Here is a 20,576-nt window from a genome sequence, read left to right as displayed (position 1 = left end):
TCAGGGAACAAAGGCGTGTTAAGGACATATTAAGGAAATTAAGAAGAAGGAATGGACGTGGGCAGGGGATATAAAGCGAAGGCAAGGTAACCATTGGTCATTAAGGGTAACAGAGTGGATCCCTAGAGAATTGGCAAGCGTGGCAGGGGGCGGCAGAAAGTTAGATGGGCAGAGGAGAACAAGAAGTTCGCGGGGATAAATTGGTCGCAGGTAGCACAGGACCGGGACAATCGGAGATTAATGGGAGAGGCCTTTGCCCTTCAGTGGGCGTAGATAACCTGGTGATGATGATGATGATGACTTTGTACCGATGACAATTAAAAAAATTTCATCTCAAAGTTAAACCAAATAATCGAGAATTATAAAACTAACATATCGGGGAGTGACTTTCCGACCATTTCTCGCGGTGCAATCTTGTGCGGGTTCAGTGGGCGCTCACGCCACCAAAACCGGGTTACCGTTCACAAAGCGTAGTTGAACCGCTTTTTCCAGCATAAAAGGACTGAGGCAGCTTCGCAGTAGCTGCGCGAAAGCTGGGCAAACCACGGGGCTGGGGGCCCACCTAATTTATTGTTGGCTCGGTTGAGTTTTCTGCATGGTTGTGCTTCGAGACTCGGTCAAGTTTTCGGCGTGGTGTCGTCGCTATAGCCCCCGAAGAGCAATAAACACTCAGTCAGAAAGTTAGACTCTGGGCGCCCGTTCTCTGAGGAGGAAATCCTGGGCCACTGGCCTTCTCCGTCGTCTGCGGACAAGGCGACAAAAGCGCTCCTGCGTTTCCTCAAAACGACGGAATTGCACAAAAGACTGTAGCGCAAAAGACTACCCGCTATGAACTCAGTGAACTTGTTTGTCTATAGTGTCCTACCGCTAGGCTCACCACACTGCGCTATGTCTGTCCCTTTCCCCTTTTTTTTCTATTTTCCTCTTTTTCCTCATTGTTCCCCTTTCCCCCGTTCAGGATAGCATACTAGGCCGTAGCCTGGTTAACATTCCTGCCTTTGCTTTACTTTCTCTCTCTCTCTCTCTCTCTCTCTCTGTCAACGCGTTTGCGGTGAAGCTCCAAGAGTAGCTAGAGAGAGAGAGAGAGAGAGAGAGAGAGAGAGAGAGAGAGAGAGAGAGAAAGAAAGAGAGAGAGAGAGAGAGAGAGAGAGAGAGAGAGAGAGAGAGAGAGAGAGAGAGAGAGAGAGAGAGAGGGAGGGAGGGAGGGAGGGAGGGACCGAGAGACATTTTAATGAGCCCAAATATGAGAGTGGAACCCTAGTCCGGGAATCCATGCGTTGTTCTAGCCGTCGTCGCCCGTGTCACCAGGAGAGGCTGGTACTCCGGTTGACAGCTGGTCAACAGCGTCTCCCCACAGCTCCGGAAAGTTACGGGTGGTGGGGGGTGCTAGGGCTGGGTTGTGAACGCATTCCAGAATTATATGCCGGCGGGTACCTTGCTGCGGACCATATTTTCATAGAGCGGTGTACTGTGTGGCAAACAATAAATTCATTCGAACCGGCTGTACATACCTTCCTGCTTGTAATTGTCGGGGTGTTATTTCCTGAGCTTTGCTGAGGGATGGGTGAGGGCACGGGAATGTTTCTCTGGTGGCCTGGTAAAATTGAGGGATGTCCTGATAGGTGAGAAGTGGCGTCGGAGATGCGGTGGCCTCGGGGTCTCGGTGGGCCAGTTCGGGTGCCTGTTGGTGGGCGAAGTTGTTGCCCGTTACAGAGGCATGGGCAGGCGTCCAAACGATCACCACTGGGTGAGACGGACAGTAGTGTTGAAGTGCCCGCAGGGTCGTTGGTGCCACCCTCCCTGAAAAGAAGCTGCGGTAGGCTGCTTGAGAGTCAGTGATGATGGCTCTGCTAGAGCATTGGATGAGGGCTAAGGCAATGGTGAATTCTTCGGCGTCTCAAGGGAAGGCCGTCCGGATGGCTGCGCATGTAATTTAATGGGTTTTGGATGTTGTCACTGCAACCAAGGTGACCAAGGGCGAAGCGAAACAAGCGTTTGCTCGAACTTTTTGAACTCGTTCGGGGGAATTCGTTCGGTGGCCACTGTTCGGCTGGTGTCATCTGGTGTTATTATTTTTATTATGAATTATGTATTATGTATTATTTTTATTATGTATTATGGAAGCACGGCCGGAGCGATGTTCTTACGCCTCTTGTTTGTTGCGCAGTTCGTCACGGCTTGCCCTTGGGTGAGCGCCGTCACCGTGATGCAGTCCTGTACTGCTGCTTCGAGTAGCCACCCGGTAACAGCGGACTTGTTTCGCTGGCCCACCGGTATCTCGAGCCTGCTATCATCGGTGAACGGAACCAGCTCAGCCACAACGCAGCTATCGCAAGATACTCTCGGACTCAGCGTACCAGCATCTACGTCATCGCTCCACCCCCCGTCAAGCCATACAAAAGGGCGTCCCACGGACCACCTCGCCAGTGGGCATGGAAGCACGGCCGGAGCGATGTTCTTACGCCTCTTGTTTGTTGCGCAGGTCAGTCATCCTTCCTGTCTGACCTGTAAATCATTCAAGTCTGACAACCGTTTTATTGTCGTGGTTCCATGCCCAGGAGCCGTTCTTGAACCTTTTTGTGCTTTGTTTTTGGTGATATGCGGGGACATCGAGCAAAATCCAGGGATGCAAGACGAATTACTGAAATTAGTTAAGGAAACCAACGAGCGCTGTATAAGGATTGAGGATAATCAATCCAGCATGGCAAAGGCGATTGACGAACTAAAACGTGGCCATGAATCGATGGTATCGACTGTTACGAATATCAGCACCCGCCTAGAAGCCGTTGAAAAGAAGGCTGCCAGTCTTGAGCTCTGTCAGCTAGATCAGGCTGGTGCTGATGTTCCAAGGGGCCGTCTGCGTGAAGAAATAACCACGTTACGCGCAAAGCTTGATGAGGCAGAAGATCGGTCGAGGCGAGATAACTTGCTGTTTTTCGGATTTAAAGACAGTCCTAAGGAAAGCTGGCAAGAATCTGAAGGCAAGATTATCTCGTTTGCTTCTGAGATACTGCAGCTGCAAATCCCTGCAACCGACATTGCGCGTGCGCATCGCATAGGCCAGTATTCTGTGGACAAAAACCGTCCCATTGTGGTTAAATTTTCTTCTTTCATAACTAAAGAACTGATTCAGGCAAAAAGATCTTTGCTAACCGACACGGATTTTAACATAAGAGAAGATTTCTCTCTTTCTACGCGCATTGCACGTAAAAAACTGCTTGACTTCGGAAAAGGTTTGAAAACTTCGTACAAACTACGCCACAACAAGCTTATTGCCGACGGGAAACACTACAGGTACTCTGCAGATGCAGATTCTGTTCTTGAAGTTAGTGCGGTTGTTTCCTCTCTTCCTGCGGTTGCCTCTCCGGATGGTACGTCTGACTCTACATCACCGAGGGTAGACCCGTTCGGGACGTGTGTATGGTCAGCCCAGCGGTAGCTAGGATAATGCGAGGGGTAGTGGCCGTACGTGCGATGTTTCTGTTCTGTATACTAACATCCGTAGCCTGTATCAAAAGAAGGATAGACTTAACGCATTAATCAACGATTCTGAAGCCGATATAGTCGTGCTGACGGAGACTTGGCTCACGAACAAAATATCGGTGGATGAGCTATTTCAGTGTGACAAAAACTTTGTGGTATATCGACGTGATCGCGGCGACAGGACAGGTGGTGGTGTACTAATTGCAATCACCGACCAGTTAAAATCTTTTGCTGTCTCTGTAACTACTGACCTTGAAATTATCTGGTGCTGCTTAACGTTCAATTATAAGAAGATTATTCTTGGCGCCGCTTATCGGTCTCCATCCTCTGCCACCGGTTTTTGTGAAGGTCTTCATGATAATTTAAATCAAATTGTGGTACGATATCCAGGAGTAGAAATTTTTTTGGTTGGTGACTTCAATTATCCCAATATTCAATGGCTGCATTCCACTCCTTTAGTCGAACCGGCATCTGCTGAAGCGTCATCTTTCCTCGGCGTTTGCTCCCTTTTTAACTTATCCCAGCTTGTCTATCAGCCAACCCGTGTAACACCGAAAACATCGTCTTTGCTTGATCTAGTCCTGACATCTGCCCCAGATATTGTTTCGTCAATAACGCACATCCCCGGCTTGAGCGACCATGACGTACTGCAGTTCGCTCTTTCCCTTCCTGCTACAAGAAGACAGAAGCGCTTAAAAAGCATTAGGGACTACAATAGAGCCAACTTCGAAGCTATTAATACGGGGCTTTGTATTTTTCTTGATAGTTTACTGCCACGTTATAGAGAACAAACCGTTGATCACATATGGAATTCCTTCAAACAACAGGTCTATCAATTAATCAACAAACATATACCATTACGGCGCGTTTATAGTAATACTAATGCTCCCTGGTTTACCCGTTATTTGAAACGATTGTCTAACAAAAAAGCCAGGCTCTATCGTACTGCCAAGAAATCTACTTGTCCGCAGCGCTGGTCAGCCTACAAATTAGCAGCCGCATCTTACACCAAGTCTCTTCAAACTGCAAAACGTACCTTTTTTCAGTCAACTCTACCTTTATTATTAAAGACAAATCCCAAGCGTTTCTGGAGCATAATGAAGCCTAAAAACGACAACACAATAAGCCTGGTTTATAATCATGGTGTACCAGTTTCTAGCCATTTGTGCGCCTCGCTGTTAAATAATAGCTTCGCTAGGTCTTTTTGTAACCCGATTGTAGATAATTTTCCAGATCTGCAGTGTGTAAATTTTTTCCCAATGGACCCTATTGTTTTCGATCCTACTGGAATTGCTGGCGTTATCAGCAACCTGAAACTGTCTTCTTCATGTGGCCCTGACGGTATTAATTCCAAATTTCTGAAGAATACTAAAGAGTATATGTCGATTATATTATATTGCCTTTACACTAAATGTTTCGATGACGGTTACTTGCCTAAAGATTGGAAAACAGGCCGGTTGGTACCCCTTCACAAATCAGGTGACGCACATAACCCCTCTAATTACCGACCAATCTCACTTACTTCGGTTCCTTGCAAAATTCTTGAGCACATAATTTTTTCCAACCTTGTTAAGCATTTAGAATCAAATAAGTTCTTTCATTACTCGCAGCACGGTTTCCGGAAATTATTTTCCTGTGAAACACAACTAGTCACGTTTACAAACGATCTGCATGTAAATCTTGATTCAGGTTTTGTGACTGACTGTATATTCTTAGATTTTGCAAAAGCATTCGATAAAGTAAATCACCAGCTGCTGTTACATAAATTGGGCCATTTGAAAATCGATCCACAAGTGCTACAGTTTATTCGAATCTTTCTTGCTAACCGCACGCAGTTTGTATCCGTTAATGAAACTGACTCTCCCGAGGTGGCGGTACATTCAGGAGTACCTCAGGGTTCTGTGCTGGGGCCTTTACTGTTTCTAATATACATTAACGACCTGCCTTCTAAAATTTCTTCCCCAGTTTGCCTTTTTGCTGATGACTGTGTGCTTTACCGTAAAATTACTAACGATACTGATATTGCGTGTCTACAATCCGACCTTAACAACATTATTTCCTGGTGCAACCTCTGGCACATGGATCTTAACATTTCTAAATGTAAATCGATGAGAATTTCGCGTAATAAACTACCTAGCCCTGATTATTTTCTTAAAGATACCTTGCTAGAGACAGTTGAATCCTACAAATATCTCGGTGTGCACATAACCAATAACCTATCCTGGGCGCGCCACATTGAATATGTAACATCTAATGCAAACCGCATGCTAGGCTACTTGAAAAGAAATTTCTCGCTGTCACCGTCTTCCTTAAAAAAGCAGCTATATATAACCTACGTACGCCCTAGGCTTGAATATGCTTCCTCAGTTTGGGACCCTGGCTATGTAACACTATCTAACAAAATTGAAGCTGTGCAAAACCGCTCCGCAAGGTTTATACTTTCTAACTATCACCGCACTTCCAGTGTAACTAACATGAAATCCAGCCTTGACCTTGCTACTCTTGCCACTCGCCGGAAACTGGCTCGCCTTTGTGTGCTGCATAAAGCATATCACCATAACCCGGTACTTAAATCACGTTGGCTAAAACTTCCCTTTTTCCTTTCTGAACGCCTCGACCATCATTACAAGGTTCATATTCCGCGCCAAAACACCGTAACATACTCGTATTCTTTTTTACCTCAAACATGTCATGATTGGAACAACCTGCCTGCGTCACTAGTCACCATTACTAACCATGAACGCTTTCGGGAGGCACTCGAAAATTTTATGCGTTGATTTGGTCAACGCATTTTTTTCCTAGTTGTTTGCTGTTGTTCGTTTACCGTTCACTTGTGTCTCGCATTAATTTTATGCCATTTTTTTTTTCACCGGCACTTCCTTTGTGCATTAAATTGTCATTACGGTATTTTTTGTCGCGGTGCTTCCTTGTTTGATCCTTTCTAGATATTGTGTACATTTTGTATGCATTGTCGTTTACACGCTGTTTTTGAGAGTTATATTGCATGTGCTGAATGTGATTTGTTTTTCATGTTTCACTTGTACTTTACTTGTCTCCTAAACCCACTCCCCTCTATAATGCTGTATGCCCTGAGGGTACAATAAATAAATAAATAAATAAACTTCGGTGTCTCCCCTTGTTTTGCGAATGAACGATGAATAAGGCTAACATATTGAAAGAAACCGGAAAATGACTTTCGTGTTGTTAAAAGTTTAGTGCAAGTGGATATTTATTTCATTGTGTCTCCTAGGAACCAGCAACAAACCATGTGCTGCACGTCAGAGAATTTGATCTCAACGCATATTATACGTCTGATGGGGATCTACTGTGTCACCAATCTTGTGATGACAACGAACAGAAACAGAGGATAAAAATTCTATGCGAATGCATGCACCGTCGTCTCACCACCTGCGTGGCCGTGAGTCGTGACAGTCAATATCTCGGAAATGAATGGTACTCTAAACGTAAGACATTAAACAGTGAACTCGGCGGTTTTCTTGGCGATTGTGTGGAAATCTTGTTTTCACGTAACTTGAGTTCATTATTTTTATCATGTATTACCGCACTTAATGTTATATCCATGCGCCAGAGGTCGCCTTGCAAGTCAGGGCCGGTTCTTTTACCCATAGCGCGTGGACCTCTAATCTCATTCTCCCAACTGCGGTTGAGTTGAGCTCCAGTAGGGCCACACATCAATCAAATGTAAATAGCACAACGTAACAGCAGATGAACTCGTATATACTATAGCATGTCACCGTAGACGAGGCCGGATAAATGAACCTCACTATAAAAAGCGATAACGAATTACTTCAAACTTCAATCAAACTTTATTTCAGGAATGTATACATTTACATGAATAAAATGTTACAGTACAGAGGAGGTCCCGAAGTTAGAAAACTGTCGGGGGGACCTCCGTTAGAGACTAAGTCTAGTGCAATAAAAACGCAGCAAGCAGTGAAAACACTTTGTACGAATTAAACAAAGAATGGGTAACATTTCATAACAACAAGGCAAGAAAATTTCCGTGTAACAGCACGTGGTATGGTAAGTAAAAGAGATACTAACATGGTATAAATTAGAAGCATGGCACGATGGTAGAGTTTAGCAAACAAAGCAAACAACACGTTTTGTGATCAGGTACTCTTTAAAGAGTTTGCGAAACGAATGGAATGTGGGACATAACTTTATTTCAAGTGGTATGTTGTTCCAGACGGATACACCTGTAAACTTAAGAGTTAGTTTTCCATACTAATTGGTACGCACTTTAGGGAGAAGGAAATTGTGACAGGCTGAAAATCTGGTGTTATTAGTATTGACAAGATGTTGCGTGGATATCCCTGAAATACATAGACGATGATAAATTACAGCTTTAAGGTGGCATTTTCAAACTGGCCGCAGGTGTAATCCGCGCGCGTGCGGCTACGTTCCGCTACTTTTTTGCGTTTGTTTGTAATGGCAACCACGCTTACGAAAAAAGATAACCACGGTAGAAGGAAGCCTTGACAGACAGAAGGAACAAGACCATTCTTTATTCACCGCCAAAATGGTTTCTGCAAAACTGAGAACGAACGCGAACATCAATATTCAGAACAAATAATTGCGAAAGAGGGGGAAAACACGAACACGAGTGGGATTTGAAAAAAAAGGAGTACTTGTGTTGGCTGCTGGGAACCGCAAATTTATTACGTGAGTGAAAAACACGGTATAACGTTAGCGTGTCGTGTTCAGGGATTACCGAGTTACTATAAAAAGGTAAAATGAGGTCACACAACAGTATACAAGCTCAACTTTCAACTGTCACAATACGCAGTTGAAGATCGACCTCACAGTTTGCATCAGCGCTCCAACCTTTTCTTCTATAATTTTGCATATTGTCTGATGTTCACATAAACAGCGTCAAACGGAGATAAGTACCAGCTGCCAGACGCTGCGGCCACACAAGCATAGACAACTAACTTGCTTGTGTTTAAAGCAAAAAAGATTTGATTTATGTCTCTAAACGCATATAATGCACTTTTGCTACAACAATCTTTCATTCTACAACTTTTGAAGTAGCCCGAGTATTGAACTTTAAATCTAATAGTTACAAGAAGCCTCTTAACCTCGTCAAAGCAGACTTACGCGTTCGCTTTTAATTCCCGCATCCACCCTAAGCCGCTACTATGCCCTACTTTCCGATGTCCCCTAGTTCATGCTCTTCAATGTTTCTCGCTCTTATTTTCCACTCGGCAAGGCTGCTGATGTATTGCACCAATTACCAGGAGTATTAGGAGGCTATCTGAGAATACTACATATCGGTTCTTTCCAATTAAGAAGAATGAGTATCACCCGGCCATACTGCTCTTAAGACACTTCAGCAGTTTTTTAGTTAGTAGAAGTATTGTGAATATACTTCTCTAACCCTGGCTGATTGGCAATGTCTCGTCATCAGACTACTCACTGGTAATGAACAAATACAAACCGAGGCAGGGGAGGAGTCAAGTACTATCATCAAGACCCTCCGCTGCGCCTCCGGGTTACTACTGTACCGTATCCATGGCTTCTGTGGACGGTGACTGCTTGAGCGACCGCCTAAAGTCCCTAGCCCACAGGCGGGCCTGTTTACAGCGTTGACAGGACACACCCTTAAACTCTTCCCTGTGCCACAGAAGGTCGTTGGGGTCCGGCGCAAGGAAGGCCGTCAGCCTCAGCGCGTAGTCCAGGTTCTCCTCGAGGTCCAGGTCACCGAAGAAGCACGTATTGCTCACACGACACCACGGCCTCGTGCCCTGCGTCGCTTTTCCAGCCTCGCGTAAAAACAGGTTGACGCTGTCGTACGACTCGCACACCGACTGCCCTCCTCCGCCTTTTAGGATCATCTGGTTGATCCTCACTGCGCTGAGCCCCGTCCTTTCTTTCGCTTTGTAGAGAAGCTCGATGACCTCGAGGTGACCGTACTTGGAATGCGACAAGAAGCCTTCCTCCAGGAAACGAAGGTCCGCACTGGGAAAAGAACCGGAACAATTGAGGCATCAAGATGTTATACGAGGACCAATCGGATGCAAAGGTATCGGATTTCCTATATTAGAAGCACACCATTCTAATCACAGTACCGAATTTGAGCAAATAGAAAGTTTCAAGAGTTCAAATTTCACATGGCTGTGCTTGGAATAAAATACTCCGGCCAGATTAAGCATGACGGATTCGAAAAAGCGGGATGCTTCCAATTCAGGAAGTACGGCAAGCTACACGAGGGTACCTACAAAAAATGAACTGCGCATCCGCTCAGTTCACTGCAAATTCCGTTAAAAGATTATAGTCGTTTCATGGGCACCGGTCTCTTTTGCAGGTTGTCTCAAAAGGCAGGCATGCCACTCCGCTGATCAGAAGGGCAATTAAGTACGATTTTACATCTGCCTTTTAAATTGCTAACCACAGCGGAACCAGTAAAAAAAACGGAGAAAAGTAAGGTGATCTCCCAACTATTAAAAGCATAGTTCAGCTTTTTTGGGAACACTGTTGATAAAATATGATCACCTAAATTCTGGAAGCAATCTGAAAAGCGTAAGGTGCATCGTTGGCACGCTGCGTTGAGAATTCCAATCCAAGTTAGCGGCTGTCCTACAACCAACCTAATTTGTTTCCACACGCAATCGAAACTACAATTTGACTGTTACTTATCGAGGAAACATACACAAGGAAGGTAACTACAACCCACAGCACGGCTTTACAGCCTTGTCAACGTATTTAAGGGATTGCTCTATGATCCCTTCAAGAGATTATCCGACGTCGTATACACCACCGAGGCAGCAGTTGTGTCAGGCCATTGTGTTAGACCCTCTAGAGCCAACACCTAACGCTGGAATTGTTACCTGGGACCAGCCTCCTTGGCGTTGATGTGGTACACGTATTGACCAAGGATCAAGGGCACAATGTAGGGTTTCACCACCCCAACGTCACTGTGGTAGTGGAGGAGCTTCAGAAAGACGGAGCAGGGACCCGAGATGTGTCCGTCGAACGACGTCGGCACCGACGCGGTCAACGCTGTCTTCATACGGGTCCTAAAGAACTCCTGGACATCGGTGAGTGGCTTCGCGACGACTAGGCATAGCGCGAGGCTGATGAAGCCGATGATCATGCCTGCTTCATCGAGGGCCTGTCGAGAGCTGTTCCGTATGAGTCCCGCCAGGTGTCCGACGATCGCTGGCGACGATGGTAAGGGCTCGATGTCTTCTGGCCGGTGAACGAAGAGGCGAGGCAGGGCGTCTGGGTTCAAAACGGGCCCTCCAGGAGGGGCTGCGTCCTTCGGATCGTCGACATTGAAGATGTCCGCAAAGAGCGGCGTTCCAGGATTGCTGACAGAAGGCGTTGCTGCAAGGCAGTCAAGCATGAGCTTGTCGAAGGACTCTGAGCATGTCGTGGAGGCGTACTCCTTGAGCCAAGCTGCGTACAGCGACCTTCTAGACTTGTCGTCCGGGTACTTGGCGTTTCCTAGAACTTGTCTGGCTGCTGTAACTGCAATGACGTCGCTCCAGTCGTAGCGATGAAAGGCGGATTCCGGTAGGCCGCGCAGAAACGCAACAGCGAAATCGCGCATAGCCCTCTTCGTTGCTGCCATTGTGACAGCGATCTGGTGTGGCAGGCGCTGCAGCCGGATGAAGTTGGGCTTCACTGGTACCTGGCACAAAAGAAAAAACAAGAGAATTAAATTATTTCACTAATTTATAATTTTATCAACTTAATTTAAGCTTGTGAAATCAATACGAAGACTTAGAAATATTCGCTGAAAAACACACGGAGGAAACATTGGTGAAGAGGCTGCTATCACAAACAGTCATGACTTAAACGAGCAAGAACGAGACAAGCTCAGGAGTTAACTGCGCGAAATTTAGCGACATGGGGCACCCAAAGATCACCACATAGTTTAACTGCCTGCTGCGTACGAAGTTCACTGGGTTGACTCGAGATAGCCGAGGTGGTATTTCTTAGCATTATTACAAAAACTAGAACTCTCCGATAGGGCGAAAGCATCATTGCCACATCAGTCGCACTTACGAAGAGACCTCCGGCAGGCTTTGTTACGTGCCGTACTTAACTTACTGTCCTGAGGCTGTACTGCCACACACACAAGCAACGTGTGAAAGCGAACTTTACAGTGACCAAATCGCGGTAAAGTGGGCTAAGCTGCTGCTTGCCGCATCGCTTTAAATGGACAGACAGCTTTTTTTTTTTTGTGGAGTATAAGCTCTATCCAAAATGAAACGGAATCACGTAAAACACCCTGAACCAAAACAGTTACCCTGATAGGGCCCTAGTACATTTGAAAGTGGAATCTAAGTCTATGTTTTGCAAAAGGAATGCTGCCGACCATTACAGGCAGCCGCGCATCAACATACCTTTAACTGCATGCGAGATAAGAATTCTATTTAAATACTTGTCCCCAGCCAGAACAAAAGTGCCGTCTTGTCTTTCCGTTTATGAGGTGTTTGAATCACGCGTTGAAACCGACGCAGCAGTTTGCATACAATAGCTCCAAACGTAAAAAAAAAACAAAAAAAAAAAAACATTGAGCCGTATTTAAATGGCGGGGTAACCTAGCACAGTAGATGACAAATTATCTCAAACCAGATGACTGCTATTGACAAAGATGAGCCCCGGAAATAGTTTACTGTGATTCCTATGAGCTCTTATGTAACTATTTCTCGTCATCATAAACTATCGACAAAAGAGGTTTGATGATCGTCTGCTAATCTGACTTCTTCCAACCGTGAATCGCCACCGCGCATTTCGTTTTGCATATCCCGGGCGGCACAACCGTTCCAAGATAAGCTTGCAAGTCCAAACTGACTGCCCTTTTTCCCATCGGCAAAAATAGTTTTCATTTATTTTTAGAATATACATGTAAGTACCGTCATTGTTCCCGGCGTCAAACAAAATAGACGACAAAATACGACCATCGTGTGAAGTTTGAGCGCGAACGGAGCAGCGGTTCGCCCAGGAAAATGTTTTTAAAGTGTTCCATTTATCGATGGAACACCTGTATATAATCCGCGAGTGAACAGCATGGTTTGTAGGTCGCTCGAAGCGCAAAAGGGCGCTCATAACGAGGAAACAAGATAATGTTTCGCTTCCTTCCGAGCTGTTTCTGCGAACTGCAGTGCGCGAACAAGCGGATGGATTGACCGATTCGTATGCTTCGAAAAAACAAAGTACAGACCCCGAGCTCTGATTCTTGCAATCGTAAGGTTTTACCGCTCGCCCTAAACAATGAAACGGCTTGACTATTACAAATTATTTCCTGTCGTCCTTACAATTACCACAATGCAAGAGCCTAACGACTCCACTATGCAATAAAAAAATCGTCTTCGATGTCGAAGTCTGCGGAGGCACCAGACCGGCGTTCGTAACAGCCCTTGAACAATTCTAGCTGACGTAATCTGCCGTTTTCAAACATTTGTTCACAGACTCGTACTTAGAAGCGATGAAATCATAACTTACTGATACGCTGTCTCCAGGTCCTGTATCCAAGAAACGAAGCGGACAAAGCCAGTACTTGGAGGGCTCTGCCAGTACTTACGGAATGACTGTCTATCTGCGCGCACTGCGCGCACGAAACGTGCTCTCCAAATTGGCTCAGCGGTGCATTGCGGTTCGCTGGCTGTCCGGCAGATGGCGCAACGTGCCCTTACGGGAGCATATGGCGTCGTCTGCTCGGCTGGATCGGCATACCATTGCAGGCGCCGAAATTGCGTACCAGCGAGGCCACACATCAAATAGTCCACCCTAGTTTATACAAAGTCCACGAGGACCCCAAAATACGTCCGATTAACCAAACTTTCACTTAAAAAGCACAAGAACAGCACCTCAACACGTCTCGCTTGTTGACTTCGTTCTGAATCTTGACTTTTATTGGGAAGTTGAGCGCACGACAGGGATTGCCGTGATAGTTGAGACTTATCGCTAAAATCGAAGCCGGGAGCGCCCACCTCAGAAACTGGTAATACGTAACCGTGTCAAACATGAGAGATAAATACGCTATCAGAAGTCCCCACTAACCAGTCGCTTTATCAACTGCGCGCTGCCTAATTTTCGATGGCGCCGACATTAGTACACAACACACGGCGCTGTTTTTGCGATTGAAAATTTTGAATTTTATCGAGAAATGACGGTCACCCGGATGCTTTTTATTCGAGCTAACTTCCCATTAACCGATATAGTGGGATTGAACTTAAAATTATCGATTGCTTTCTTCCATAGAGTGCATGCAATATAAACGGGACCAGCACTGTCAGCCCATCACATCTAATTAACCGAACATTCCAAACAAGTCGACAGTCGACTGTATCGCCAAGCCGGCTAAGGTGGGCGTGAGAACTAAACATGCGTGCGTACACGAAGGAGTGAAGTCTCGAAAACTAACCCTTCCAGGATTGGCACTCCCCTCCTTCGGGGTGTTAGTTTATTAACAGTGTGCAGCATGCACAAAATGCGAAGGGCGCGGATTGCGGCAGGTTCGGGAGGAGCCGAAAGAAACTGCGAGCGGCCGTCAAGCTGTCAGCCTGTTTACTGAAATGTAATACGCGCGAGCGCGCCGGTGCAATACGCTCGTACGATCGAAGAGAAAAGCGACAAAAGTGTGAAAGGTGCCCTGCGGTGAGTCATATACTCTCTAGAGCAGGCATAAGCCACACAGTTCCAGAAAGGACACTACAGGGTGAAAAAAAAAATTGTTTTAACTTAAATATCATACGTTTCGTAACACTCCCACCTTTTGTTCGACGAGTAACGACGCGTTATTTGCTGAGAAATAAGCAAACAAAGCTGGCATTTCTTTCTCCCGCTTCCTTTCCATTTTTTTGCGAGGCGTAGACATTGTGTCATAAAGTAGGAGCGAGGCACCGGGCGGCGGCCTAGAGCGTAAACGTTTGTCGCTAGCCAACGGTAGCTTTGGCATTACCAAGCCATGCCCGACCGCAGAGAACGTTTGCTCGCTTTCACTTTTATTGTTTGTGACCGACGGAACGCGAAATGCTTTTCACCGCTCCAGCGGTTGGTGTGCGCGCCTCCACCTGACACCCAGACCGCATCACGTCAACCGCCGAAGCCGCGAAACGCGCCGTTTCAAATGTCGTGCAGCCGGAGCTGCCGAATAGGCATCGCTCAAGCGGGAGCCTTCATCTCGCGTCGTGCGGCGATCACGTCCATCCCTTCTCTCACGCGACGCGCCAACCTGGTGTGTTTCAAATACACACTCGCTTCCCGCATCCGTGCCAAAAGTTTGCGTGGCCGCGGCTGCGCCCGGCCCAAACATAATAAGGGTAAAGATACGCGCGCACAATTTGCGGATTAATTATCAACAGCGGCTCTTAGTGAACGAAAAGCACAAGTTCGGTTCGTTCGGATAACTGCCGGCAGTAAACACTCTAACCTTTCACGTGGGATAAGGTTCGAACCGGGATCGGCCACGCTTCCTGCCAGGGATATTTCTTGCAGAAGTTCGGGCGTTCACCGTGGTAGCTTATTGACACCGATGCTTCTCCAAAACGAAACTGAAATCATGATGGCCGACCGTGAAGCGTGAGGAAAGCAGCCTGTCTCGTAATGTATAAGAGCTGCAGTCTATGATCTTTAAATGAGATCAGCTCACGAAAAGTTTTGATTGACATTTATTACACGCGCTCAACCACTTCGGCACTGTTTATTTGAGGAAAACATTAATGGATGCTCGTCCAATGAGCTCTCGCCCTGCATAATTGTTGTGACGTCACAAAGCATACGAAACCTCGCCGCCTGTTTTCACGTTTCTGGCATTTTTTGCCTTATTTAACATTTCCTGGTTGCGAAAATGGTGTTTTTTTAGATTCTCGACAACGTAGTCGATCGATACAGGCCAACTTATTTCCAACCCGCCGCGGTGGCTCAGTGGCTAAGGTGTTGCGCTGCTGAGCACGAGTTCGCGGGTTCGATTCCTGGCCGCGGCGGTCGCTTTTATGATGGAGGCGAAAAGCAAAAACGCCCGTGTGTACGAGATTTCGGCGCACGTTAAAGATCCCCAGGTGGTCAAAATTAATCCGTAGCCCTCCACTACGGCGCGCCTCATCGCGTGCGTTGTGTCGGCGCGTTAAACCCTACAATCAATCAACCAACTTATTTCCACCGTCAGAGTCATTCAATGCTTTCTGCCACTGTTTAGTGTCCCTATGGCATAAGCACTGCAGTACACAAGGCGCCGTCCGGTGGCCGTTCATTACACGACTAACACGGTGTTGGTACTTAGCGGAATTCAGCAACCGAAATCCGGAGAGGTGAAGTGATTCGGGATTGCGCTGACTACGTTGAGACGATCACGTGCATGTATTACAAAAATGTGGGCAAGGTTTCTGTAATTGAAGCCCAGAATTGAAGCTCAGTGCAGGTGAAGGTGCCTTTGAAACCGTGGACGACAGGTGTGGGTAGGAGGAGTAGGGAGGACAAGGATGCAGTTGGTGCAAGCAAATACGAGCAAATGCCAGCAGATGCCAGCAGACGCGAGCCCAGCCTCACACGTAATGTTTATCATTTGCCCTTTCATTAGCGCTTTTACGGAGCGCTCTTGCGTACTAGGAGTGAAAACAGGTAGCCATTGAAACTGGACACATAAAACATGCTGGGCCTGAGTGTACTTTTCCGCTGCGTTACGTATGGCGGTGTGGGACGTCAACGCTGTTTCGATGCGCTGCGATGGTCTCGCGCTTCGTCCGCGGTGAACTGGCGCAGCAGGAGAGCCGTCTCCGCTGTTCTCTCCGCTTTTCTACGTGACTCTTCGCTTGCCCAGGCATTGCCGGGGAGTGCGCGTTCCTTTTCACTGCGTTTTCTTTTTGTCTGAAACACGCGCTATACCCGCCGTCGTTGTTAATGGCAATTAGTTGGGCTGCTTTTCTGCCACGGCTGTCTGATGGCGACGTGGATTTACAGCTAAGCTGTGTATGGGTAGGGTCCAGCAGATCGTTTCCGGCGACTGACTGAGCGCAGACCAAGAATATTCTGCTCATTGAAAAACATTCATACGGTATAAAACGCGCAGGTCCCAGGGCCTCCACATCTGAGTGTAAGACGTCTTATATTGCCCCAGTTGTCAGCCGTGCGCGAAGCTTGGAATATTTCTCTCGCCGAGAGGCGAAAACGAAAGCAGACACCGGCGGCCTGCCGAGGGAACCAAGCCCGGAGCACGCAGCACTTGAAACCACCACATACGCAGCGACTGCGGCCCGGATGTTTATACCAACGAGCGTGTATGGTGCGAGCTTTGGACACTTGCGTGGTGCGTTTGTGTGCTATTCGCCCAGGAGAGTCGTCCTACGCCTGTGCACCGCGTCAGACGTTTTGACCCCGTGCTCCTCTAACCTGATCCACTGTAACCTCCATTTTCTCAACAATTAAACCTTTTAAATTCTCAAAACTTAGTTTCTCCTATTCGATCTTCATTCGAGTCACGACCCAGCTAACACAGGAGAAATGTCTCCGAAGCAACGTGTCTTCCGAGACGTGTGGAACACAGAGGGGAAGCCGACTTCCGATGGACGCTTTAACTCTTTCCTCTACGTCTGGAAGCACTGCGCAGGCTATAGTTATCGCCAGCACGGAGCGGCACTGCGGGATCTGCTCGTCGTAGCAGATCCGTCTTCCGTTTTTCCTTTGCTTTGGCGGAGTTATTTTTTTTAAGTGGCTATCGAATGCGTTGGAAACCAACCGTTCTTTAAAGCCGACCGTACTTGGCGTTCTTCTACCTGCGGTAGAAAAACGCCAAGAACAGGAAAGAGAGCAGAATCTTTCTTACAAGTTCTTACACTATCTGATAGGCATAGAGCAAAAGTTTCTGGCTGAGGTATTTTGAAACCCTCTATTCTAAATACTGGTCATGTTGTTGACTACGCGTTGAAAGCCTTAATGATTTAAAAAAAGTTGAAAAGAGAGTTGCAGGGTTCCTTTAAACCGAGAGATTAGCTCACCGAGAGCACGAGTATGCGCGTAGCTTTTCTAAAATAAGATAGAAAATAGCGAAAACACGAATACAGATATCGCCGTCACCGACTGTACCCCGCGACTTACTCTGGAACTGGTTGAAATCGCGCGACAAACATTTTAACAGTACATCTTCAAAGGTTTGTAAGTGCTTCACTGGAAGCTTTTGTAGTGTCATGTCTTAGCGTATAGGAACAAAAGGAAATCTAGAAACAATGTCGTGGGATCCTAGTCGATCGACCACTCGGTGACCCCAAATGCCCGAGAGTTCGTTTTCGGTTTCCATGGAACACCTTGTGAAATACCCGGCTAAATAATTGCGTGACGCCTGCTGTGGTCATATCCACTTTTTAAGACCCTCTGTCTTAAAAAGTGGATATGACCACAGCAGGCGTCACGCATCTGACAGTCTGCGTAACACACCAACCCAATCCGCTCCACCACTGAGGACACTGGAAAGTTCGCATTGGGGAGGTTTAAACGCACACGTTTAAACCTACCATCAGCACAACGAACATGTAATCAGTGAGGGCATGAAACCTGTATCTGCGCGAGCACGCACCCCCCTTTCCTCCACTCCCACCTCGTGACTGATAAACCGGCAACCAGTTATGTGCGCGTGCTTAGAAGTGGTGTCTCTTCTTTCTTGTCCTTGTCCGCATGCGCTGCGAATTTTTCTGGAAGGTTTTCTGTTGTTTTCGCACCCATTCGCGCTTCGGTTCCGCCAGACGCTCCTTCAATTCCCGCTGTTCTTCTTCCGAGCGTACGACACGCGTCCGCCCCAATGCGACCTGTCAGCTGTCCTCAATGGTCGAGCGGTTTGGGTTTGGGGTGGTCCGGCACGGCAGTGGACAGCCACATGCTTGTACCACGGCCGCTCGATCGATCGAGCGGTCCTGCTTGTACACTAGAATGAAGCTCAGTCCCTTCCAGGTTTCATCTACCTAGCACGGCCGCTCATCTCCCTAGGGAGATGAAACCTGGAAGGGACTGAGTTTAATTCTAGTGTACAAGCAGGGCCGCTCGATCGATCGAGCGGCCGTGGTACAAGCTCGTGGCTGTCCATTGCCGCGCCGAACCAACCCAAACCCAAACCTCTCGGCCATTAAGGACAGCTGACAGGTCGCATTGAGCCGCGAGACTTCCACGTTTAAATTTCCTGCCAGCACAACTCGCATGTCATCGTAAGCGGCATGAAGGCTAGCTGTGCATGCACGCCCACCTGCTTCCACTCCCAATCAGGGCTCGCATCAACCGGCAATCTGTGATGGGCGCGTGCTTAGGCGTAAATGTCGCGCGGAAAGCCTTTCTTGCTGAAAAAGAATTGTGGACTCACGTCGGCGTTTAAAGCGGGCAAGTTGCTCCTGTAACGCCTGATAAGGGCGCATATCCGCTATCAGCTGATTATACATCTTCGAAAGAGGCATCGGTGGTGGCGAGGGGATTAACAGTTGTGAGAGCGGTTTCCGTGGTGGCGAGAAGGAGCGCCGCAGAGGCGCCGAGTAAATCCGCTTCACCGGAATAAAAACTGGGGACGGGGCTAGATATATAATAATTTTGCTTCTAAATTGTCTAAGTTTTTGCTTAATAATCCTTCTTGATATATGTTCTGTACTTCCTATTGCTGAATCTTTCATGCGCTTCTCGTTGTTATCACTTGAATTGCCACGTGTTAATGTGTGTAGTCTGTTTGGCAGATATTGTTGTTTTCACCTTGACCCTTGTTTCTGCTTTCGTGAATTGTTTAAAAAGAGCACGCTTATTATTCATGTATCCCCCAATCCTGCAACAGACTCCAGAGTTGAGGCTAGCAGTATCAATAAATAAATAAATAAATAAATAAATAAATAAATAAATAAATAAATAAATAAATAAATAAATAAATAAATAAATAAATAAATAAATATACTGCTTCGCAGTAAAACACATTCTTACTGAAGCCGCTGAACGAAATACCGAATGCACCATAGCTTCCATTAGCAGTAGTCTAGGAGGCAACTCAGCAAAGAACCCGCCTACTCCAAAAGAGGCAAAAACTGAAGCAGTCGCATGGGCTTTAACCTGCGCATGTTAACTTGCACAAAAGACGCCGGCTTATACACAGATTAGAAGAGTGGGCGCCAGTTATTTTAAGAGACCTTATGCACGTGCTCATCCACGTTGCCGGGTATTCACAATCTGGAAGAATGGATGAGTACACTAGATTTGTGGGAACACCTGATTTGAGGGCAATAAACAAGTTAATTTTATCGCGGCGACCCTACACCCCGCTCCTCTCAACGTTGACCAACACCAGCCATACGCCTTATCAACAAACGTATTCCTGAAGCTGCAAGCAGAATGATGCGAACATTGCACAAGAACCTTACCAGCAGAACAAACCCCACTGCGTCAAGCGCATACAAACACACTAATGACACCAGCAATTATACACAAATTCCAAAGACACCTGAATGAGACACTACCGTCCCGGTGCCATTCTTGTCAAGAAACACCAGACGAAGAACTTATTCTATTGTAGTTGTCGCGGAACAATTAGCAGCAGAGCATACGCAAGCATTGGCTTACATGTGGGCCACTTCTACGACAATATCAAACAGACGTCAAATCAGCTTCCTTCATCAAGAAAGCGACAAGAAGGGCTTTGGTAGACTGGTACGACTAAAAAACTCCCACCTCCCCTCGCCGGAACCCCTGTGTAGATGCTACGCATAGGGGGTTCACGTTGCAGCGTTGGACAGCGGAGGAATGGCGCTGGAACGATGGAGCGGAGCGGCGCAGGCACCGCGTTTTGCGCAGAACGGTGAGGGGACGCGCCGGCGCCAGTGCGTCTGCCGCGGCTATGACGCAACACAATCCACTTTAATCCAATCCAAATCCAATCCAATCCAATCCAATCCAATCCAAGCCAAGCCAAGCCAAGCCAAGCCAAGCCAAGCCAATCCAATCCAAACCAATCCATTCGAACTCAATCCAATGCCCCTCGCGAGAGAGTGTTCGCTATCGGAGAGGAGAGGGGGTGAGCGGCGGAGAGCGCAGCTCACACGGCGAGGAGAATGGGGGAGGGGCGGACGCCGACAACGACGCCCACGCCGGATGCAGGGACAAGGCGA

At 47.1% G+C, this 20,576-nt stretch overlaps 1 protein-coding gene across 1 annotated transcript; it reads right to left on the bottom strand.

Moving 5' to 3' along the window:
• Positions 1 to 7,391: 7,391 nt before the first annotated feature.
• On the bottom strand, positions 7,392 to 13,220 carry LOC144142821 (uncharacterized). The gene is made up of 3 exons (XM_077674595.1): positions 12,961 to 13,220; positions 10,335 to 11,140; positions 7,392 to 9,465 (listed from the first exon to the last, which is right to left on the bottom strand). The coding sequence occupies exons 2-3, from the start codon at positions 11,078 to 11,080 to the stop codon at positions 9,003 to 9,005; spliced, it is 1,209 nt and encodes a 402-aa protein (XP_077530721.1). The 5' UTR covers positions 11,081 to 11,140; positions 12,961 to 13,220; the 3' UTR covers positions 7,392 to 9,002.
• Positions 13,221 to 20,576: the final 7,356 nt, after the last annotated feature.

This window comes from Haemaphysalis longicornis, unplaced genomic scaffold, assembly GCF_048455015.1.
Source record: "Haemaphysalis longicornis isolate Haplotype H1 unplaced genomic scaffold, Haemaphysalis longicornis Haplotype H1 scaffold_6, whole genome shotgun sequence".
NCBI classification, from domain to species: Eukaryota; Metazoa; Arthropoda; class Arachnida; order Ixodida; family Ixodidae; genus Haemaphysalis; species Haemaphysalis longicornis.
This window is presented reverse-complemented; position numbering and strand designations above follow the sequence as displayed.

Coding starts and splice junctions, on each gene's coding strand:
- LOC144142821 (XM_077674595.1), bottom strand. CDS start 11,080: ATGGCAGCAACGAAGAGGGCTATGCGCGATTTCGCTGTTGCGTTTCTG. Junction 9,466..10,334: donor GCCAAGGAGGCTGGTCCCAG/GTAACAATTCCA, acceptor TTCTTTTCCCAG/TGCGGACCTTCGTTTCCTGG.